Below are 23,764 nucleotides of genomic sequence, written 5' to 3' on the forward strand. Positions count from 1 at the left end.
TAAATTCTCCAATCCCCCAATTAGAGGGGAAATTTTTTAAAAACTTTTGATTTTTTTTTTTTTTTTTTTTTTTTTTGCTCATGCCTCCTCTTGCTGATCTGTTTTCAGATGCAGCCTGGCGTCCTTGCTCACCATCGCCCTCCATGGGAAACTTGAATATTACACCAGCATCATGAAAGACCTGCTGGTTGATCTCATCGACGCTTCGGCTTCCAAGAACCCCAAACTGATGCTGCGCCGCACCGAGTCCGTCGTGGAGAAGATGCTGACCAACTGGATGTCCATCTGCATGTACAGCTACCTGAAGGTGAGGACGGAGAGAGGAGCCCTGGGAGACAATTCGATTTTAAAAGAAGCGCATTGACTCGGTTCTTCTTCCACAGGAAACAGTGGGCGAGCCCTTCTTCCTGCTTCTTTGTGCAATCAAGCAGCAGATCAACAAGGGCTCCATAGACGTCCTCACCGGGAAAGCCCGCTACACCCTCAACGAGGAGTGGCTGCTCCGTGAGAACATTGAGGCCAAGCCACAGGTTGAACACTTCACACACTCCGCTGCTCGTTTTTCACCAAGCAAAACACATTCAGTGCAAGTGACACTCTTTTCCTCCTTTTCTCTGTCAGAACATCAATGTGTCCTTCCAGGGGTGTGGCATGGACTCACTGTCAGTCAGGGTCATGAATACTGACACGATCTGCCAAGTTAAAGAAAAAATAATTGAAGCCTTTTATAAAAACCTGCCTTTCTCCCAGTGGCCTCGAGCGGAGGATGTGGACTTGGGTAAGAACACATTTCCTCTGATTATTTCCATCCTTTCCCCTCCTCGAGCCCTCCAAGATATAGTAATCTCCTTTGCAAAAAGGTCAATTCTTCTCATGAAGCCCAACTAACCTGAGGCTGCAATATAATAAATGACAGAATGCATTGAGGAGAGTGTACAGTCATAATCACAAAGAGTTATTGCTTTCAGAGGCCGCCGAGCCTGCAGAGCTGATTTGATTAATGGCCGGAGAATATTTCCACAGGTCATGACATGGAGCCGGAGCATGGCTGCCGATTGTCTCGCCTGCTCTGCTCCAAATTTAACAATGAAATTGTCCCAGTCCTTCACCTTCTTCTTCCTTCTCCTCCTTTCAGAGTGGTTTGACTCTGGCAGCAACAGTAAGCTCCTGCAGGATCTGGACAACTCCTCAGTGATGGAGGATGGTCGAAAGAAACTCAACACAGTCTTCCATTACCAGGTGGGTGTTTGTGTGTGTGTGTTTGTGTGTGTGTGTGTGTGTATGTGTGTGTGTGTGAGCATGCTGCTGAGGTGGGTGATGTCATACGAGTGGGCAATGAAAGGCGAGAACTCGATGTAAATTGTATTGAAGGACTCCTTTTGGTGGGCTTGTGCCTTTAAAGATGCATGTGAACCGAATTCAGAAGAGAATGGTTCAAATGCATCACTAAAAGAAAAAAATAATATGACAATCATGGCTGTGATGACTGTACATAAACTTCTAATTGGAAACATAGCTGCCTGTTTCTGTGTAATTCTCTGTATTATTTTTACAATAGGAACTTATTAATTACCTCCACCTCAACCCAAAACACGACAAGGTCGAGGTTAAACATTACATAGTTTATGCTATGTATACAAGTCACAGCAGGGGGGAAAGTGGTTATAGATCTTGTGAAAGTTCATGCGTAAAGGTCAGTAAAATAAGCAAATTGACGTAATCATTGTGAGGCATTTCCCACTTCCAAGCACATACCTGTCTGTGTGCCGTGGGAAATTCAGCCTTACTCTGATGTTGTTGTTGAGCTTCTGACTTTACTGTAATTGGCTTTAAGAGAGCGGAAAATGTTGGGACTTGTTAGATCTGGAAGTCCTGAGGGATAATGTCCCTGTTCAGCAGAAGAAAAAAAAAAGGTGAAAACACACTCAGCACATACTGTATGTAAATCTTGCCTCATAGTGAAGGTCAACCATTGAACTAAAATAACTACAAGCGCACACTTTCCTGAGTTAATGAATTCAGTTCTGAACTTTAGTAATGCAAAGGTTTTATAATTGCTGATCACTTTTGATCAGTATGACTTTTATGTCGTTGAAAATATTCTCTCTTGTATTGAACTATTAAAGATCAATAAAATTAGAAATATAAGTTTGCATTATTTAAGATTTAATGAGGCTTTCTTTTATCTTCAAAGTTGTGACCCAGATATAAAAAATATCAGATCAAGAATTTCAGATTTTGAATGATTGGAAATATGCCTTAACTATGAGATTTCCAAAGGGTTGCCAACATTTCCAAATCCATCCTGTTTCCTGACAGAGAAAGCTTGAAAGCTGAAAGGGTGGAAACAGAGTAACGTCGCTGTAATACACCCAGTCTTCCTGTTATCTGCTAAAACTCTTGTTCTCTCTCATTTTCCAGTAGCCGGTATAACCAATAGACAAAAATGTCCTGACATCTTTGTGGTTCCTCTGACCTCATTTTTATACGCCTGAAGTGACCAAGTCCACAACAATGAGAGTTTCCAGTGCAAACTTATAGTAGGGTAAATTCACCTACAGGGAAATGAATATTTTTACATTTCCAGTGAGCACCTGGCTGAAAACCTATGCAGCTCTGGTCATCTGAAAGATGAATTTAATTTCCCTCCCACCAAAGCGTACTCCTGTTAAATCAGGCTAATTTTGCAAAACGAAGGTGATGTGACGACAGGAAGCCTTTATTAAATCCACTCCTCCAGCTACCTACATGTTTTTGTATGTCTGTTTATGTCTGCGATGATTTGTGCGTGATGAAACAAACACGCCGTGCCTCTCGACCTTTGAACTGTTACCTGTGCGTTGGTAAGTGTTGTTGAGTTTCGCTGGGCGGTTGGGACGGAGCTGTGAGAGCAACAAGCCAGAGCTTGTACTAACGGTTTGGGTTCACTGGCGATTCTGTTCAATCCATTTCACTGCAGGTTGACTTTAATGAGCTGCACTAGGCCCCTGCAAAACCAGCCACCGCTCCAGACCAACACACATACACAAACACTTGCACCTCTGAGCGAGACACTGCCCCCCAGGGCATGCTTAATGACACTGTTTTGGTGCACCCGAGCTCACCCCTGACCTCCGCCCTCTGGCCTCTCTCGCCTCTCTTCGCCCCCTCATCCTTCTTCTCCTCCTTATTCCCTGCTTTTCTAGATCCCAGAGGGCGCGTCGCTGGCCATGAGCATGAAAGACAAGAAAGAAAACACCCTGGAGAGAGGTAGGTAACCTTCAAACTCGCCCACTCTCTGTCACTTTGTCATGCACGCTCGCCCGGACGTGGAGAGGTACGCTCACCCACTCAATCACTTGGAAACGGCACATGCTTAGGCGATCACGAGAACATGATCCACTCATGTAAACATATGTGAAACCAAGCAGCCGCCCCTTCCCCTCATCCATGAAAAGACTGATATCTAAATACTTTCCAGTCTAATAAATCACGACAGAAACTCTAACAACAGTGGCTCATTGAAAGCATTTTTTTTTTCCCCCTCCATGTTGTGGATGTAATCCATTAGCAGCTGTCAGCTTGTCGGGAAAAATGTGACACAATTTGGCCCATTGTCCAGCATCCACCGAGCTTCGCCTGTTGACAGATGAGTTTACATTCAGCCGTTAATGGGCTCCTGCGCTTGTTGTCCAGTTGTCCACCTTACATAATCAGCTCCAGACCAGAGCCTGGTTCTCTTCGGGTTCTGTCCATCAAAGGTGCTTCTCTCCATTCACGTGGTGCCAAAAATAGGCTCAAGAGCACCAAACCTGGCGCCTGCTTCAAAGCGTCAAGGGGGTGCAATGAGCTTGTAGTGCTCCCTGGCTAATCTGCAGCACTGTCCTGGCCGTCTGTGATCAGTGCTGAGGGTCTGGATGGTGGCCTGCTGGATGGGGGCTTCTCTGGCAGAGTGGGCTGTAATGAGAAAACACACACCATGAAGGTGCCTGCTTGCGTGTGTGTGTGTGTGTGTGTGTGTGTGACTTTCAGCTTGTCTTTGTTTTAGCTCTTGTGCCGTGCACAATAAATTTACTATGTTTGTCTTTGAGTCCATGTTTGAACATGAGTCTACGCTCATCCCGGCACTCATATCCGTTCATGCGTGTGTATGAATATGTTTTGTGTTGAGATCTATAAATAAACCGGCTAGATTTAATTCTTTTGTTCCCAGCGTTGGCCGAGCATTACCATCTCATTACAGCAGCTCCACAACCAGTCTCAGACTCCGTGCGTCCGTCTCTCATAATCTCTCTCTTTTCTCTCCCCTTTTGCTCGTAATCTTTCTCTTTCATTCTCTCAGACAGCTGCCCTCCCCTTCAGGCGCACAGTCCACCCTAATCACTTTCTGCTTTTGCACTCCATCTCCTTTACTCTCCTGTCGGTCTTTTTTTTTTTTTTTGTCTTGCTTGTATCTCTCACTCGTCTTCATGCCTCGATCTTCTCTCGTTTGCTCACGCCTGCACCACACTAGTTGTGTAATTGTTTAATACCATATGTTTTCTTGTCTTTCTCTAGTCAAAGATCTGGACACAGAGAAATATGTGCACTTGGTGAGTATCTTCATGCAAGTAATTTGGCTAAATCTGAGGAGCTTTTCCTGTGGGCAGCCCAGCGGCAAGCCTGATGATGGAGAGAATATGGGGGGGGGGGAGGAATGGAGGTGAGAGGGAAAGCTGCTGAGAGGACATGACAGCGCTAATGCTGCTTAAGCTCTTTCATAAACGTCAGCTAAGATATGGGCCCTTTGACTCTAATATAATGAGTTTCTTGGAATACAATTTGCCGGGTGAACGGTTGGTTTTAACGGAAAGTTCTAGCGTAGTTAGAACCTAAAGGAATAGTTTAGGATTGTTTAAGTGACGTTCTGTTAAAAGGTTATAAGCGGTTTCTATCCATATAAAACTCTTTTGGAATTGTCATTTGGTATAAATCCAGATTAGCTGGTCCAAGGAGGCTGCCGCTAACAGCTAGTTAGAGAAGCACTAAGACCAAGGTGGACGTCTTCCCTCTTAAAAACATCTTAGTGGTTTATGATGAGGATATTTTATTTAAACCCTGGGTCTGCAACTCCTGTCCTTGAATGTCAATGTCATGCAACGTTTGAGTAAAATAATGAATTACCTCCTTGGCATGTCAGCAAGATTTGCAAAGGCTTTTTCTTCAAGCGTGATGCTTCCAAACGTCGCAGGGCAGCAGCACTAAGGGACCAGAGTTGCTGACCCCTGCCTTAAACCATCATGTTTGTGTGTTATTTCGAACAGGGTGTCCAAACTTTGTGTCACATAGGACAAAATTGTCAAGTCAAAAGGATTTGCAAATTAAGTAAAGATAGTCTCCTCCTCCCCCATCTCAATAAATGAAGCTGCAATACATCAAATAAACAAATAAATTGGTCAGATTTTTTAGTTGGAAAGTGATGTTCAGATTATTGTAGATTCAAAACTTATTAAAGGTTTTGCAGGTTTGCCTCATTTAAAAAAGCCATCTAGTTTCTAATTTCTTTAGGTCTTCATTGGGGGAAAAAATAGGTCAGTTCTGAGGAATAGAAACAGCATTTTGGTCACTCTTCCTTTGAAAACTCTTCCTGTTTCAGCCAAGTTTAATAAATTAATGTTTTTTTGTTTTTTATAGTTAAAAATTAAACTATTTTCTAATCTGGGAATCTTAGTTTCTCTATTCACCATTACAATGTAAACGTGCTTACTCACCTCAATATTGTAGCCACAAAATTAACCAAAATGTACGGTAAATATTTAATAAATTCATTCATACCAAATTATCTTGCATTCTCTTTGAGTTTATAGCTTCTGGGACTTTTAAGAGATTTTCAGTCTGTTTTGTGGACCTTATGGATTTTAAGTTCTCAGTTTAAGCTTAAACAACTTTGAAGAGTCAACTTTTGCTTAGTCTACAGACATAGGTTAAGAAGGCAGGAGACCAATTTGGTCTCTGTCTGACTAGATACCAGCTTCTAGCTAATCTGGATTTATGCTAAATTAATTCAACAAGACTGTTATCAACTAAAATATTAACTCCGTGTAACTTTTTAACAGAAACATATTTCATGAATCCTCAACCGTAAGTGAGTCACAGACATGACGCAGTCCCCCCCCCCCCCAAAAAACAAAAAAAAAAAAAAAACATATAGCCAAAAAACTAAAAAAAAATTCCTGAGAATTTCCCAGCCTCCTTGAACTTCCCTAATTCTGTTTATCCTTCAGTGCTCCAAAAATACCCTGAGTGAGTATCTGGATCATGTGTCTAATGCAAGAACCAGAAAAAAATCCCCCTTTGACAGCTCACACAGACAAAACACAGCAGTGTATTCACTTAGCTACTCCTCGCAGTAACGTTTGACCTCTGGTTTTTCAGGTTCTACCTCATGATGAGCTTATAGAGACCAAGAAGTCGCACAGGCACAGCCATCGCAAGAAAGTGCTGCCGGAAATCTACCTGACACGCCTTCTGTCTACGAAGGTAAACCAGGAACAACACGTTGTCAACTCTGCAACATGAAGTCAGAACAAAATCCCTCTCTTCAGGCTATATAGAAGTATCCATGTCCCCTAAACGTTTTCACATTTTGACAGCTGCAAAACTTCAAAGGACTAAATGGGATTCAATTATTGTTCGTCAAAAGGATGACGTGCATTTGTATTCACACCAACCTATGTCTCTGCTCCATAGAATAACCTTTTGCTGTAGCTACAGCTGCTCGTACATATGCCTTTATCAGCTATGCACACCTAAAGACAGACATTTTTCCTAATGCTGCTCTATTTGGAGTGTGCATAAACATTGACTTTCATGCTGTCCTAAGGCTGAAATGAGTGGGTCATTTTATGGCAGAAATATTCTTTGATCTGTATCATAAGCTTTAACTCAGGCTTTATGCGTGGTGTTGTTGTTCTAACATTTGCAGCCTCTAGCAGGTGTTAGCCCAATTTGCATGTGGCCCAAAATGATGTGCAAATTTGGTCTCATCTGATTCTCTCGTTTATGGGCCTCCGAGTTAAGGTGGACCGCCATGTTTTGTGATTTCTCAAGTGGTTGATTTTGTTTAATCATTCGCTGTGCTCATGAAAGAACCGGACGTCTTCTATTTGGCAGCGTTATTTGGCTTAGTTTATTACATTAACTACATTAAATAAATGTCAGGGAGTTTTTATCCATCGCTTAAAAAATTTTAATAATAGTAATGTTCTAAATAAAATATTTCCTGGTTCCACACATATTAGACTGAAAGTAATTGGATACAAATGCACACCACATTTTTCAGGTTTTATATTGTAAAAAAATGTTTTCTCTGCTGCATGGTTGTGAGCTAAGTCGTAAATTAAAAAAATAAAAGTGCACCAAGATTTATGCTTCACAGTATGTCAAAAGGTTCAAGGGGTATGAATACTTCACGTTTGTGTCGCTGACGTTTCCTACATCACGTGAAATTATGCGAATGCCCTTTTCCTCCACAGGGAACTCTTCAGAAGTTCTTGGATGACCTCTTCCAGGCCATCCTCAGCATCCCTCCTGACCGCCCGCCTCTGGCCGTCAAATACTTTTTCGACTTCCTCGAGGAGCAGGCTGACAAGCGGGGCATCACGGACCCAGACACCCTGCACATCTGGAAAACGAATAGGTATTCTACTAAACACCATGATTTAAGAGTCCTTTGTGTGTGGGTGGAAGTCTTTTAAAAAACCGACTCCCCCCACCCCCTCTGTCTGGGCAGCTTACCTCTGCGTTTCTGGGTGAACATCCTGAAGAACCCCCAGTTTGTGTTCGACATCGATAAGACGGATCACATGGACGCCTGTCTGTCCGTCATCGCCCAGGCTTTCATTGATGCCTGCTCCATTTCTGATCTGCAGCTGGGAAAGGTGAGTCTCTCGTTTATAGTTGTTACGGCTTCAGTGGGTCTCTGCCCTTGTTTCCTTTCAGGGTTCTGCAGACAGGTCTCTGCAGGTGATGTGTGTTGCCCTGATTGGTGTTCTGCAGCTTTAAAACTGCCAGGCAGGCAGCAGTCAGGAGGCTTTTCCCTCCTCTCTCCTCAGAACCCCATTTGGTTTGGTTTGTATCTTTTGGTTGAAATTTGTTAGGTTTGTTTAAGCATTTGGTTATTTCTGGTCACTTATAGGTTCTGCTTTAATCTATTTTGGTTTCTCATTTCAGGTATTCTTTTTTTTCAGGGTTATTTCTTTAATATAATTTAATAAATTCTACTTTCATTCAGTTTCTAAATCCTTGTGTGGTCTCCTTTTAATGTTACCCCATCAAACGAGCCTGGTGGACGTAACACAGTGTTTATATTAGAAGCAGCTGTGGAAAAAGCAGCATGCACAGACATGTGTCTTCTCAGCAAACAAATTAGGAGCTGCCTGCATGTTGGAAAATTAAATTATTTCCTCTTTGTTTAACCTTAAACACCACAGTCTTAAGTATTTTTTTTCCTCAATCCTTGTTCGGTGATTAACTTTGGACCTTCATATATTTTCTGTAAATCACTGATCCAGACCAAAGTATTGACAATATTTGTAACGACTTGAGATTCTCTTTCCTTTGAAGAAGCTTCTCACAGGATTTGGCAGCAGCAGAAGGTCAAACCCATTCAGGAGCAAATCCACAGAATGTAAACAAGATTAGATAGCAGGCCTTAACGGCACCGCCCGACAACGGCTGTGCCACATGTTGCAATCAGAGCATCGGTGATAAGGATGTAATTTCAGCCAATGGCTCAGAAGGAGCCGTTTTCACTCTTATTACCTCTAAAATGAGGTGAAAATTGCTGACGCACCGTTCACTGTCACCTTACGAGGAACTGGGTCATTTCTCCTTCTCCACATTTAAAACCTCAAATTATTTGTTCTCCACCTATCAATCTTTGCATCTACTGGAGCAAATTATCTTTCCAACAGCCACTGCCACACACACACACACTCGCACTTCTTCAGCCCCCCCTGTGAGCCCTCCTCCTAAGCCTTCACACTGTCAGCTCCATCTACCTCCCCTCCTGTTATTCCAGCCCACTCGGTTTATCCAAGGTCATAAGCACCAGGGATCTCTTTAGGTGCTGCGCGCGAGTTTGTGTGTGAGTGCGTGAACATTCATTCATCTATCTATCTTCCTATCCGCCTGTCTGCATGTGCACGTACGCATGTCAATGTCCTCACTGCTCACAAATCTGTCTCATCCTTCAGACACCATGACCCTCAGCACGCTCTGCTTCCTGTCTCCTTCTGACTGGCTTCCTCCCTGGAGGGAGCTGAGGACTCCTCATATAATGCTCTTTTCTCTGAGAAACAGGCTGATTTATGTGCCTTATCTCAGCGCCAAAAAGCCAGCGTGCCTACAGCCGCTATGCTCAAGCGTACAAACGGGATAATGCATGTGCATGGGTGCAGAGACAAACATAAAACCTTCAGCGATGAGATAGAGTGCGTCTACAGCTCCCTGATTATCTGGCCACATCTGGCTGGCTGTGTGTGTGTGTGTGGCAAAGCCAAGTTCAAGGATGTGGTCACATCTTGTCCCGCAGGTGAAGGAGAAAAGTGATGAAATGTTACTACGCTTTGAGAGATTCTGCACAGACGATGACTACAAGACGAGACAGTAAAGGGATCCGGATTAGCTGGGAGCCCAGCAGCGGTGAACTCAGAGTAGGAAGCTGTGTGTTGCTTTTGGTTTCCAAAGAAACCGTCTTATCTGGCGAGATGCAGAGCGTAGAGGGCCACACGGTCACAGGAGGCTTGGTGGACAGATGGATGAGCAGCAGGAAGTGACCTTGTGGACAGGAAGAAAGAGGGTTCCTATCAGAAGGAGCAAATTTGGCTGCAGCAGCTCAGCTGCTTGGCACGTTTAACTCACACAATAAGTGACACAAATAACTCATGACATGTGGAAATGTTAAGGTGCGCTGTAAGCACCTTCAGCCCTGCTGAAAGCAGTAGCTGCCAGTCTGTCTGCTTCCCTGTCCTACTTTCTCCGTCCCTTTCTCTCCCCCACAGTGCACCACGCTCACAGCAGTAGTCGCCACTAAAACCCGAATATGCCCACAGCCTTTTAGGGCTGCTACTTCTCCTGCTTGAATGAGCACCAGTGTGGGGAGATTTGTTTAGACTGGAATGTTCTCTGGCTCTGAATATGATTCCTGTTGTTGTGAGCAAAGAAAAATGTTTCCTGCCTCCATTGTCTTGATTTTTTATTTTTTATTTTTTTGGTTTAGATTGGGTCATCAAGAATAACACACAGTTTAGATGTACAGTTACTTTTGAAGGCACAGACATAAGTAACTGTAGCTAGAAGAAAACAGAAAATGAGAGCTCAGAGTTTGAGATGTAACAAAATGGAGTCAACATATTACTTTAAATAAAAACAAAAAGGATTAAAAAAGAACACACGTAGACAATCTAAAATAATATATAGATTATAAAAAATGAGAATAAAAGAAACATTTAGGAAAATATGTACATACTGATTCAGATCTAATTAAACTATTTTCATTAAATGCACATTTAGCTGATAACATATAAACATGTCAGCCAGCATCTGTTAAATGTGCCAAGATCAGCAGCGTTCTTCTTCGGTGGTAAGGCGGTATATCCAAGTAAGAGAAATAGGCAATTTATAGTATCCAGCTGTGTAAGCCACTGAGAACATTTTGTAGTGATTAGACTCATCAATGTGAAGTATTGTTTCAAGTATGAAGATATGATAACCTCCAGTGTTGAAATAAGGATAATGGTCAAAGAGCCAACTGCATATTTCTGTTCAACTAGGGCTTGATTGCACGGAGGTGGGTTGTAACAGTTTGAAAGATTGGCTGGATTTTAGAGATATTTAAAGCACAGCAAGCAGAAATTGTCGTCTGGAGGAGGCAAAAAAAAAAAAAAAAAAAAAGCATGAATTCAGCCCGTAAATGTAGAAATGGCTGGCAGAAAAGATGGAACAGCTGGAAATAAAAGACTTCAGCTGGGATAAAGATATAATGTAATAAGAAAACGATCATCCTGTTAGAAATTATGTCAGTTTTAGTAAAACTGAATGAAAACATAAGCAGCATTTTAATAATTTAGTGAGTCAAATTATTTCTCAGTTTGATGTTTTTTAATGTGAGTGGCTATCTAATCTTAAAAGAGCATCAGGTTTCTGAAGCTGATTAGAGTTTTGTAGATAAAACCCTCTAATTAGAGGGAAAACTCATGACCTCAACAGTAATCTGATTACTTTTTCATAGATGTCTGGGGTGATGTCCAACTATGACAGGATATGGAGAAGTCACTAAATAGGCTATTTAGTATAAAGTGGTTTGAAAAATGGAGGATTCATTTAATATACAGGCATGTTGAAAAGAAAATACTTGTAGGTATTTGTGTATTAGGTTATAATTTATAGGTCTGGTAGATGCCAGAATCAGGTGCTATTTACCTTGTAGAACCAGTTTTAGCACCAATAATTTGAAGTAATTGTGTCCTGTAAGACTTTATCAAGTCTCTCACTTCATTGGTGAGAAATTTCGTCTCCTTTTTCTCTACACACAATCAGGATTCCGTGTTTTAATGACCCGATTTTTCCCAAACTTCAATCTAACAGATGGCACCCCATTTAACTTCAGAACATTTTTGCATATAAAGGAGTTATAGTTAACACAGTGACTTCAAGGATCTTGTGACTGCAAAATCAGCTCAAATGATCATCCCTCCGACGCTGCGTCAGAAAGTTTGGTTGAGACATTCCAGATATCTTTTAAATACAGCCTTGCAAAATGAATTTGTTCTTCCATTTCCTTGTTTTTTTGTCAGTAAGAAAACTCTTTGGCTTTTCACAATTTATTTTTTCATTACACAAACCAACCTTTGAGTGGTTCACATTGGCATAATCTCTCTCCCTCTAAAATGATGGAGTTGAATTATACAGTAAATTACTTTATGACCTTTAAACAGTTTGATGGATTTCACAAAGGTCACTGCTGATGTTTTTTCCTTCTTGTCATTGTGTCAACACACTGTTGTATGCTCCACAGCACCAAGCTGACCTAACTCTTGCTTCTATAGAAGTGGTACAATTTACAGACCATTAATTGAATTAGCCTGATAAGCAACATTTAGCTGCTTTTTTATAAATCCTTTGTCTAATAAATATTGTTGAATCTTTTGCATGTTTTCTACACAGCAAGTCAGATGTGTAACAATCAGATAGATTTTTATCATCTCCATACATTGTTTTGCTAGGCCTGTATGTGTCATGCATTTTAACAATTCCCTACATTCTATTCCTCTTTTTTTTCCCCATTTAAGTTTTAAGTTTGAACTTTATAGCTTAATTAAAAGTGCTATATTTGTTCTGAGGATGAAATTAAAGCAGCATAAATCTTCAGTACAAGTAGGTCAAAGCACTGCAGGTGCAAGGGGACCCTTTCTTTAGCTCTGGCACGCACAGTCACCATGAATACAAAACTAAACTTTTACATGAGTTTCCTGAATGAAATACCAGGGATTTTTTTTTTGTTTTTTTCTTCCAGGACTCACCGACTAACAAGCTGCTGTATGCCAAGGAAATCCCAGAGTACAAGAAAAAAGTGCAGTGTTACTACAAGCAGATACAAGAAATGTCCCCTCTCAGTGAGCAGGAGATGAACGCTCACCTCGCCGAGGAGTCGAGAGTAAGTCAAACATTCAAAGAGCTCCTGTTTGTCTGGTTCCTCAAAAGCATGTTATGACACACAAGTCTCATTTTGGAATTTGATCTAATCTGCTGCTTTGATGTCTGTCTTGCAGAAGTACAGAAATGAGTTTAACACCAACCTGGCCTTGACAGAAATCTACAAATACGCCAAGAGATACAGAAACCAGGTGAGTGATTTGTGCATTTCTTCTCCGTTTTTGTGATCAGAAACATGGATAAGATATGTTTGGATGTTCAGACTTTTTTTTTTTTTTGTTTTTTTTTTTTTTTTTGAAAGCCACATTGCCTCAACAGAGCTCACTTGTTGTATTAAGTTTCACCGATAGCTATCAGAGCGTGATGCATCAGCGCTGCAGATCTCAGCTGCCATGAGAGATGTAACGGACTGTGGATGGCGTTGCAACATGTCACTAAATAAAAGCACGTAAAAGCTTTTTTTTTTCTTCTTTTGTTAAAAGGGAGAAACAATCAGATTTGGGCTCTCGTCCAAGCAGCAGCAGCAGCAGGAATTATTCAGTGTGTTCACTCATCTCTTCCCGGCCCACAGATACCTTTCACTTTAAGCAAACAGCGTGTTGTTTACCTTCTCGCGAGCCAACACCCCCATCTGTTTAATGGCGCTGTTAAGTTGCCGCTTCATATCTCTTGTTCTGCTTTGAACTAGCCCTTTTCAGGCTCCTGCTGTCCTCCCCCATGCTTCCACGCTGCTACGCCTTATTCTGCAGAGAGAGGCTTAGTCAGTGGTGACTGTGCCTTAATGGAGCGCCCTCACAATAATGCTGCTTAGCTGCTTCCCTCTGTCATGCTACTGTACTGACGCGGGCCAGGGGCTTAGACTCTGATTCACAGAGCTCTGTGAATGGCCCCTGATTGCCTATTCTCTCGCCCCGGCTCAGTTCGCTCTGCCTGGTAGCACACTGCTGCTAAGAGCCCATAAATCCCACTGACACGGTGACAACTGTTGGGCATGAAAACCAGAGCAGATGTGGGTTTTATAAATATGTGAAGAGCAAGAGCTTTTGTGGTTATAAGGCGTGCATGAAGGCAGGGAGAGGAGGCTGAAGCACTTCACTCGAAAGTATTCATACCCCTTCAACTTGGAGCTGATGGGAAGAGGGATGGAGCCGAATACAACTCTGGAAGGAAATCTTTTACAGACGACAAAAGACTCTTTTGGACGATCAGAGCTACCATAGAGAGGTTAAGATCAAAGAATGTGTTCGACTTGCCCAGACAAAGTCCAGACTAGAACCTTAGTGAGACTTTAAAGATATTGCACAAAAATGTTTTCCATCCAATCGGATTGATCTTGGGCAAAGAAAGAAGAAATCAGTCGTTAGATGTACAAAGCTAGTAACACATTTTGAAAGCCATGTTTGCTTTTTTTTGTGCTACATACTAGTTTTGTTGGTCTATTACACAAAATTCAAATAAGAGTCATTTGACTTTTTAGCTGTAATGTGAAAAGGATCCAGAACACGTTTTTAGGAGTTACTGTCTGTGACGGCAGGTGGCGGGTTTATTCCCTCGTTTTGCTTCTGTGTAGACAGAATAATGAATGAATCCTTGACAGCTTCTGAAAGTCATCTTTGTTTTTGTTTTTTTGTTCTTGTTTTCTTCCCTCTCTCCCATCTTCGCCGGTCAGGTGGTGAACGCTCTGGAGGCCAACCCCACGGCACGTCGCACTCAGCTGCACCACAAGTTCGAGCAGGTCATCGCTCTGGTGGAGGACAACATCTACGAGTGCTGCAGCGAAGCTTGAAGCCGCCGGTCTCCTCTGCTCCCCACCTCTTTTCTGCTGCCAGCTGCCTTCCTCCCCAACCTACACGGTTCCCTGGGACCGCTGCTCAGGAGGAACTGTTCACGTGTGCGTCTTGACTGTCGCGAGAAAACGGATTTTGATGCCGCCTCTGGAGCGTCACACGCTCGCGACGTGTTTTCCCCCAAAACTTCCCCTACGACACAAGACAGAATTCCAGCCGAACTCTGATTAACATTAGAAGGAAATTGCAGGAATTCACAGCGTTTCCCTGGATTTCTGCACAATTAGCCCTGGTGGCCACCTTTAACGCACTGAGCCCTTTTATGTTTTTTTAAAAGGGAACGAGCCAATGATGCACTGTACTGTAATATAATGTCTATAGCAATATTTATAGATGTGTTATAATGCTTTCAAGTGGCCTGTCCATCAGGATTAGTAGGGCCATGATGGACTCCTCCCATTTCCTAAAGCCTGCAACAATCTCAGGTCTGGCCGAAGAGGGGCGACAGGCTCCCAGCGGAGCTCTGAGCGTTACGCCCCAATGTGCTCTGCAGGCTGATGACGGGTTGATGAGGAGCAGAGGGAAGGCCATAAAAGACTGCAAACAATTAAATCAAATGTTTTAAATGTAGTTCACTGGGAAGAGCTGCATCAGTATAATCAGTGTGCTTGTGAATGGATGTTGGATTCTGATCAATTAAAAAAAAAAAAGAGGGAAATTTACATTTAAAAGAGGAAAAAATGTGTGAGCTCAATATAATCTGAAGAGAGACTGTAATCGTGATGCCAAATGATTTGTTTGTGAAATAAATTACAGGAAAGTAAGTATTTTAAAGTGTCTAATAATACTATTTATTATAGCAGCAGCTGAAGCGCTGTGCTCTTGAATGCATTACAGGATTTTAACGACATTTGACAGCCATTACAATCTGGCCCTCTACTCAGCCGCCCACAAAAAAAAAGCATCTGGAAGTTCTCAGGAAACATTGTAAACGTTGTCATGATTGAAAAAAAAAAAAAAAGTGCAGGATAAGGTTGTGCAGACATTCAGCTTTGTTTTTATTGCAACACACAAATCCTAGCCTCTACACAACAAACGGTACGTCTCTTCATTACACATTCTGGCATCCATTCAGATACAACAAACATCTGCCAAACACACACACACACACACACACACACACACACACTATGTCATGCAGTTTCGCTCCACACCCATGGCTGAGACAAAGTACAAGCTAACCCTCCCAGGTTTATCATCATAAAGACCAGAGGAGAGAACAATCTGATACTCTAATAACATTAAACACATTAATACTTAAATAAATCTAAGGATTTCATAACTGGTTAGTCAGAGTGTCTGATTTGGGGACATAAAGTGTCAGAAGTTTACACATGCATATCATGGACATAAATGCAACGTTCATATGGGGCTTTTCATTATGCATTACATCTAGTGTTTTCGGGGGGGTTTTCAGGTTGACGAAGATACAGTGATTTCTAAAAATAACAGTTGGGTGGATAGGTTTATTATTGACCTATATCTAATCCAAACAGGGGCAAGTAAATGCAGAAATGTTCAGATATTTACACACATCCCATTAATATTTCAAGAAATGTCCTGTAGTAAGTTGCAGAGAAACTATGTTTTTTGTGACCATTACTAAAGTTCTGGCATCATTACGGTTGGGTATGAGACCACGCTTCTAGGTAGAATTGATACCTAGAAACAGTAAATAAATTTATTTTATTATTTTTTATTCCTTTGCACTGATCTGACTTTTTTCCACAGCCTATATATTTTCAACAGATTTAAAATCAGTGACATTGTTACCCAGCAGTAGCCACAATACACAATAGTGTGTTTGGTATCTCTGTCCTCTTTGATCATGAAACTGTGTATAATGTTCACTTTTCTGTCCCAAACGGTCACTTCCAATGAGAGGATTAGGAATGACCCCAGAACTACCAAGGTTTTAAACTGCAGGATCTTAGAAGGTTTTGGAACAACAATATCCATGTCAACTGTCAAGATGCGGACAAAGCAAGAACCTCCTGTTCCAAATATGCCACTTTTGAGGCTGACAGAGATTTGCAGATGTGCGCATGAACGACCCAGTCGTCTTCTGGAGAAATGTTTTCAGGTGGGATAAGACAGACATTCAGCTGTTTGACCTCAGAAATGGGGAAAAATGTTCGGAGGAGAAAAACTGAGGCTTTTCAACTTGAGAGGATCCACCAATTGTCAAGCATGGTGGCGGAAGGATCATGCTGAGGGTTAGTTTCGCAGCCAGTGATGATGAACTGCAGTGACATTCCTTAACCATAGCGTAAATCCGCAGCTGCACGGTTGAAACTTGGAGACACTGGTGTGATCCACCAGGACGATGAACCCAAACACTCATCAAAACTGGATCGGGGATGGACAAAGCAGGCTAGCATTAAGCTGGAACCTCAACACGGTTAAAAAAATGATGGACTATGTTTAAAAAAAAATGTATACAGGAATCCAACCAATTATGTAAGCTTTAAACTTTCTGGTAGGAAAAGTGAAATATCCAGCCAGGATTATGTCAGTAACTTGCTCATGGCTACAAAACGTGTGCATTTTCTCTGCAAAACGCTAAGAAACGTTTATCCAAATATTAGTGGGAGCGTGACTCTGAATCAGACTTTCACCTATAACCTGTTTACTGAAGCAGCGGGGGGAGGCCTGGAAGGGATTCAGTTGGAACCGCATCAAGATGACAACCCTATAACGCCGGGTTAAAAATCTGCAGGAGCAGCTGAACACTTTCCATAATTAAACGGGCTGAAAGTGAACATGCTGGCCTTTGATTGAGTCTATCCGCCTGAAGTTGCGGCACATGCGCCAACTTGCAGCGAGGACAACTGAGGAGGTGAGTCCGGAGGAATCGGCCAATGGAACGTATTGCTGCTCTGCGGTGGTGGGTCCCTTGGTGAGCGGGAACAGATGGAGCAGATAGAAGAGGGAGTGAGGGGTCAAGCGGGGGCCACCTGGCTGGAGGAGACGGATGAAGTCTGGGTTTTGGAGACTGCGGCGGCGGCCTCATCATCTCCGAATGGGTTCTTTCCACAGCACACTGTGGTGATCATGCAGTTTCTGAACTGGAGACCACAGAATCACATTCAGGAAACATTGACTTGGCTCATTAGCGTGGCCAGCTGACATATTAATGCAATAATACACTTTGTCTAAAATGTAACCACAGTAAAAACAGCATGTGCTATTCATTCTCACAAACTAATGTATTAACGTTGGCTAATAATGTGTTCACCTCACCTTGCTGTGTGTAGATAAAATAAGATCCCGGCATACACACATTTTTGCAGACCTTGTTTAAGCCGTTAAAGAGAGCTTTATTTGGATCTTGGAACAGTTTCCAGTTTGAGGTTTAAGTTTTAGATCATTTACAAGATAAATATGACAGATTTATGGTAAGGAAATAAACAGGATTCATTTTTTGCACATGTTTCAAATCCTTTTTAATACTATTTTTTTTCTGATTCTGGTTACACTGTTACTAAGTATAAATATAAATATGCATATAAATCTGCAACTAAAATTTTACTAAAAGGTAAAGTCGTCCTCTATTACAGTATCAGGTTTTTGTTATATAAATAAATGAGACCATGGCAAACCATTAAAAAGAAAACTTTTTCCGGCTTTTATATGGGCTTATAAAGAATAATTCAACCATCAAGCATAAAAAATTTAAAAAAAGGTGCAATAACCTGCCCTGCACACCCATAAACCAAAGCTTTGTTGAAGCACATTTTGTTTCAATTTTTTGCATTTTTTTCTTCTACCTGGTGCTGGTAGCAATCTATCAGCACGCCAAATCTGGACATTTAGTACACATACTGCTTTGATTGAGTCTGTCCCAGAGGAGGTGAGTCCAGAGAACTGCCGACCGCTGTCCAAATGTATCAGGTTGTGAGGACATTTCTGGTCAAGAGCCCTGTTCGGGTGACCCCAAAGACAAACTGTTGAATCTAGTTTTTTACTCCGAAATGCTTAATTTGCTCTCAGAGTCTTACTTGGACTGACTGTGAAAGTGTAAAAGAAAATCCACTAGGGCAAATATCTCTCCTTATGAGAGAGTTTTTAGTGATTTTCGGTGTTGCTTATGTGCCAAACACACTTTTTGGAACTGAGGCCCAAGCTTAACTTTGGTTCCGTTGGCCGAACCAGTCTCTCAAGCAAGGTTTTAACACGGCTCAGGTGCTTTCTTTGGGGGGGGAGATTGTGTCTTGCAATCTTATTTCTTAGTCCAGAAATATGGAAAATACAAGAGACTCTTCTCACATTTAGAAGACAGACAGTACTTGGCAGAAAATCCTGCAGCTCCTTCAGCTTCTTGGCAGTCTCATTGACCAGTTTGTGTCTCATCTTTAGTTTTAGAAAAATGTCCAGTTTCGTAATGTTCCTACATATTTTCTCCAATTAGTAACGGCTGCATTCACTGTGCCATAATGCTGCAGATTGTTAGTGCCCTTGTCCAGATTAATGTCTTTGTAAAAATGACGTCACCTTGAGCCTTTGTGACCTCTCTGCAAGCTCTGGCTTTAGTTAAAGGAAATGTCTGAACTCAAGAAGACAAAATGCTGAAAGTGAATCAAAGGGAGCTTCGGGAAAGTAGTAGTTTCATTGTGTGCACATATATGCTGCAAGATTATTTTAGTTTTTCATTTTTTTATATTTTTTTCTTAGAACATTTTGTTTTTCTTTAACTTTGCAACTAAAGGCTAAATACTTGTGCAAAGTGTTTAATTAAAAATATGAAATCCAACATTCTAGCTATGAAATACTAGATAGGAAAAAAATGAATATTCTGTTTGAAAATACAAATTAGCTACCTTTTTTTTATTAGCTACCTTTTTTTTTAATTAAACTTCTATCCAACCTCATGATCTGTTAAAAAAAAAACAACAATACAGTTATCTTCTTTGCATACCTGTCTGTTCAGCAGAATGTAGATGACTGGGTTGTAGAGAGCAGCGCTCTTGGCAAAGAAGGCCGGCGCCGTCATGAACACTGGTCCGAACTCAACTCCCTGATTGGCAAAGATGTACCAGGCCACGGTGGCGTAGGGCACCCAGCACACCAGGAAGGAGATCACCATCACTATGACCATACGTGTCACTTCCTTCTCTGCTCTTTGGGTGGTTTCAGACTCCTGCTGCTGAGCTGCAGCCTGAACACAAACACACAGAACCTAAACATGAAGCACGACTGGGAGACGAAAAAGGGATCACAAACCCTCAAACCGGTTTTGTAAGGAACTAACATTAACTTTCTGGAGGGGTCAAAACCTTTGTCCTATTAAAATATATGGAGGAAACTTAAAAGTCATCTATATTGCAGGAGACATCAAATTTCAACAAGCTCTACCGTCTCTGGTGAGAAAAGTGAACATATCAACAATATTCCCAGAAGTTTCTCTGCACCTTATAACTCTATGTTTTAAAGTGCTGCTATTTCTTTAGAAATTATAGTATGAAAGCTTTTTTTTTATCATTTGAAAAGTTCTAGAAACTTTTCATATATCTGATGAATTCCTGTCAAGGCAGCCTGTGTTTCTAGGTTTCTAATTATTTTTTTTTAAACCATGAATTAAATGAATTAAAAAACATTTATTAGATTTACTGATCAGTCACATCATTTGTACTTTTTTCTAGAAAAATAGAAGAAATATAAGGATAATTGATACTGGTCAAAAACAATTTTGAAAGAAATACTGAAATAGGAGATGCAACAAACTTTTCTTGCAATAAGCATCTAATTTGAATCTTTTTGTGGCGATTTTTAAATGTAAATACAAAATGTTTTTGTGGGGGAATCAACCATAAATTTGAGAACATTGGAATAAGTAATGATACATTACATTTTCTATAGAAGACTATTCTTGCATCTCAATCGAAATTAACATTTGATCAAAATTGGTTGGAAAATATTGCCCAAACAACATTAACCTCCTCCTAGTTCAGGATGTTAACTGAACAACTACAGAGGGTTCAGCTGTTTTCTGTTTGTGAGAGCTTCAAAAGTGACCGAATGCACTTCTGTGACTGTTCCCTCATCATAATAATAGATGGCAGCGACTAAGTGATGAACTGAAAGTAGGATTTAGTTGTTCAAATGCAAAATTTCTATATTTTTTCATCTTTTCGTTAAACATATTACGAAAAAGAACAACAAAGCAAAACTGGAGCTACAAATGATCTTGTTTTTGGTAGATTATGCACTTTTACCCATACAAATTTGGATGTGGAGATTTATTTATTTATTTATTTTCCATTAATGCCTCCTAATGCATGATAAAAAATTTTAGTATTATCATCAAGGGCATGAGGATGACACAGTGTGGAGGCAGACTGCCCTTTAACTTGAGAACCTCAGTACAAGCTGCCACGTTGGCAATGATCTGCCCTCCTGAAGCGTCCTTGAGCTTCTAAATCCCCTCACATCTCCTGAGACTCCATGATGCTTTGCCCTCCTTCAGATGGAGGGGGGGAAAAAAATCTTTATCCTGATAAACAATCTATCATATCCTTTTTTTTCTCTCTTTCTTTTTCAATCAAAGCATAGATGGTGATATTCTTACCGCCCGCACGGTGCAGAGCAGGCGACTGTAGCAAAAGAAAATGATGAAGAGGGGGATGCTGAAGTGGAGGACGAACATATAGATGACAAATGAGGTGTTGTTGATCTCCGGCTTGGGAGTGTAGTAGTCAATCCCACAGGAACACTGCATGCCCTCTGGGATGTACCTGCATCCAAAAAACAATATCGCAGCATGCCATTATTAGATGCTGCCTGTATGCAGTACCATAACAAACTAAAACAACAAAAACAGGAATATTTCTGCAGTTTCACGGTGGCATGCAGTACCTGGACCATCCGAACAGAGGCGGAGCAGCACAGGTCAGGGCCATGACCCAGGAGAATGCCAAGCCAGTGATGGCGTGTTTTTCCTCGAAGCGGAAGTTGGTCATAGGCTTACAGACCACAACGTAGCGCTCAACGGCCAAAACGACCAGAGACCAGAGGCCGATCTCCCCTGAGACATAAAGCAGGACATTTTACTATAAAAACTGATCTACAGTCTTGTATTGAAGACAACTGGGGCAGCTGAAAAACAAAATTCTCAGAATTTGCAGACAGAATTTCTGAGGGGGAAAAAAAAAAAGTTTTTCATTGGCCCTAATCCTCTTCCATAGTCTTGAACTGTAGTACACAGTGGACGTATTTTGAGCAGAATATACATGAACAGCTTCTCACCTCCTAAAGTGGCAAAGAATCCCTCAACGTTGCAGCCGGTGACGCCCAGGCTGAAGTATCCGTGCAGGGCCGTGTACAGGGTCACCGTGAATCCTCCAACTATCATGAAAAGGTCGGCCACCGCCAGGTTGAGCAGAACATAGTTCAGCGGGGTTCGCAGCTTTTTGTGCTTGACGGTGACGTGAAGGGTGAGGAAGTTAATGGGGAAGGCCGTGATGATGAGGAACAGCATGTATGCGGCCAGAAGAGAGTACTTCCACGGCTCGGCGAGGTAGTACTGAGGGTGCTCAAATGGGCTGCGCACCAATCCCGTCCTATTAGACATGGGGACATAAAAGTTGGGTCCTTCTGTGCCATTCATGGCTGTGGCTGTTGATGATGTCTTTTCTTTTCTCCGAGACCGGGGCGAAAGAGCCTGCACCTCTCAGAGCAAAGTACAGCTGGGATGTCTTGTGGTGCAGCGGAGGTGGAAATTAGGAGAAAAATACGGATGGGCGGCTGGATCCTGAGGAAGTAAGACGTTCTCTGCAGCCCCCTGAGGAGGTGCGCCACCTTTTAATAGTCTGGCCGGATTAGGGACGAGGGATGGAGTGAGGTGTTAGCAGAGATTGAATTAAGACACAGTTTGAGAGTCCTTGCACACATTAACAAAAACACGCACACACTGAGATACACAAGGCATCACGGGAGAAAGCTCTAAAAATACACAGCACATAAAAGATGTGAAGCATTTTCTCAGTGAGAAGTTAGAACCACGGTTAAATAAACCCATTAATTACTGTCATGTGCATCAGAGCTGCATGAGAATTAGCCGAGAGTGGGAGGGGAGGCGGAGGAACGGTTTGGAATTTCAGCCGTTCGGAGTGGACGGACTACAAATGAAATTTCTGCAGCAATCCAACTTATTTGCATCTGTAAAAAGCTTAATCCTCAACCACTGCAAGGCGGAGAGCTCCACTTATAGTGTTGAGTGTAATCAGAATCAGCGGGTTATGCTGCTCATAACAGCTCTTACACAAACACAAAGTTCAAACAAAAAGAGAAAAGGCAGTTGAAATCACTCGTTTTTTCCCTTGTAAAATGGATAATAACAGTCATATGAAAGCCAGCGTATTTTATTATAGTTGATACGATCTGTACACAAGCTCAGAAAGGACACAGATCTTTGTGTAATAACATGCACAAAAACATTAAAATAGTGATGTTTCTCAAAAAGGTTTTATATATTTTACACTGTACACAAAGTACCTTTTACCAAGACACACCACGTATTACCTCTGCTCCTAAAGATTTAGAACAACAAATTTACATTACTCCGCTATGTATTTACAGAAAACTACAAGTTATGCCTCCAAGATGATTATTTTCTAATTTTCCTGAAAATAAAAAGTAAAATAAATGAAAGGTTCTCAAACTGTCTGTGTACTTGAACCTGCCTTTAATGGTCAAAGGAAATGTTGATGTTAAAAATACATATCAATGAACTGTGATGTAGAAAAGGTGAGGTTTTTTAAAACCATTAGTTGTTTCATCAGAGAGATTAACTGAAGACGGTTTTAAGATCTCTATGTGTGAGAGCAGTGAAACAGAACTGGTGATTGTGGGTATTCATGCTGTGCTTCACTGACCTCTAAAGTCTTACCCTGACCTTGATGACCTTGTTCTTGACCAGTGGCACTTACCAATGTGATTAGTCGACAAGTTAGTTACTGCTAGAAATGTCCATTGTGTACCTCCAAACACGGTAGAAACTTCACTAAAAGAAGTATTGAGTGTGATTGTAAGGTTTAACAAAAAAATAAAAGTATTGCGCAACAACAGATTTTGTATAAGGCAGCCATTTTGGATTTTGAGATCAAAGTTGGGAACTTTCCTGTTTTTCCAGTTTCTGCAAGTTCATTAGTTTATCAAAAACACTTAGTAATGACCTTCTGTTTATATTTAGGGTTCAAGTTCAAAATCTGTATTGATTACAAAAATAACTTAACAAGTTTAAG

General features: G+C 41.4%; 2 protein-coding genes across 6 annotated transcripts in view; one reads left to right on the plus strand and one right to left on the minus strand.

Moving 5' to 3' along the window:
• plxnd1 (plexin D1) overlaps positions 1–15,188 on the plus strand; it is a 102,964-nt gene extending 87,776 nt beyond the window's left edge. For 4 of the 5 annotated variants that reach the window (XM_015033405.1, XM_015033408.1, XM_015033406.1 and 1 more), the window contains exons 25-36: positions 109–307; positions 384–530; positions 622–778; positions 1,136–1,239; positions 3,186–3,249; positions 4,537–4,571; positions 6,394–6,498; positions 7,494–7,657; positions 7,751–7,898; positions 12,536–12,676; positions 12,792–12,866; positions 14,345–15,188. In XM_015033405.1, the coding sequence (XP_014888891.1) occupies positions 109–307; positions 384–530; positions 622–778; positions 1,136–1,239; positions 3,186–3,249; positions 4,537–4,571; positions 6,394–6,498; positions 7,494–7,657; positions 7,751–7,898; positions 12,536–12,676; positions 12,792–12,866; positions 14,345–14,461 (1,456 nt within the window). In that variant the 3' untranslated portion in view covers positions 14,462–15,188. Of the gene's footprint in view, positions 1–108; positions 308–383; positions 531–621; positions 779–1,135; positions 1,240–3,185; positions 3,250–4,536; positions 4,572–6,393; positions 6,499–7,493; positions 7,658–7,750; positions 7,914–8,315; positions 10,397–12,535; positions 12,677–12,791; positions 12,867–14,344 lie in introns of those variants that run through there. The other variant, XM_015033410.1, reaches the window with a different exon arrangement.
• Positions 15,189–15,491: 303 nt separating this feature from the next.
• On the minus strand, positions 15,492–22,777 carry exorh (extra-ocular rhodopsin). Its single transcript, XM_015033429.1, has 5 exons — positions 21,768–22,777; positions 21,378–21,546; positions 21,091–21,256; positions 19,441–19,680; positions 15,492–17,590 (listed from the first exon to the last, which is right to left on the minus strand). The coding sequence occupies exons 1-5, from the start codon at positions 22,126–22,128 to the stop codon at positions 17,465–17,467; spliced, it is 1,062 nt and encodes a 353-aa protein (XP_014888915.1). The 5' UTR covers positions 22,129–22,777; the 3' UTR covers positions 15,492–17,464.
• Between the last annotated feature and the right edge of the window lie 987 nt (positions 22,778–23,764).

This window comes from Poecilia latipinna, unplaced genomic scaffold (genome assembly GCF_001443285.1).
Source record: "Poecilia latipinna isolate Pla-1442-1.1 unplaced genomic scaffold, P_latipinna-1.0 Scaffold268, whole genome shotgun sequence".
In the NCBI taxonomy this organism is placed as follows: domain Eukaryota; kingdom Metazoa; phylum Chordata; class Actinopteri; order Cyprinodontiformes; family Poeciliidae; genus Poecilia; species Poecilia latipinna.

Coding starts and splice junctions, on each gene's coding strand:
- exorh (XM_015033429.1), bottom strand. CDS start 22,128: ATGAATGGCACAGAAGGACCCAACTTTTATGTCCCCATGTCTAATAGG. Junction 21,547..21,767: donor ATTCTTTGCCACTTTAGGAG/GTGAGAAGCTGT, acceptor TTTATGTCTCAG/GGGAGATCGGCCTCTGGTCT. Junction 21,257..21,377: donor CCTCTGTTCGGATGGTCCAG/GTACTGCATGCC, acceptor TTTTGGATGCAG/GTACATCCCAGAGGGCATGC.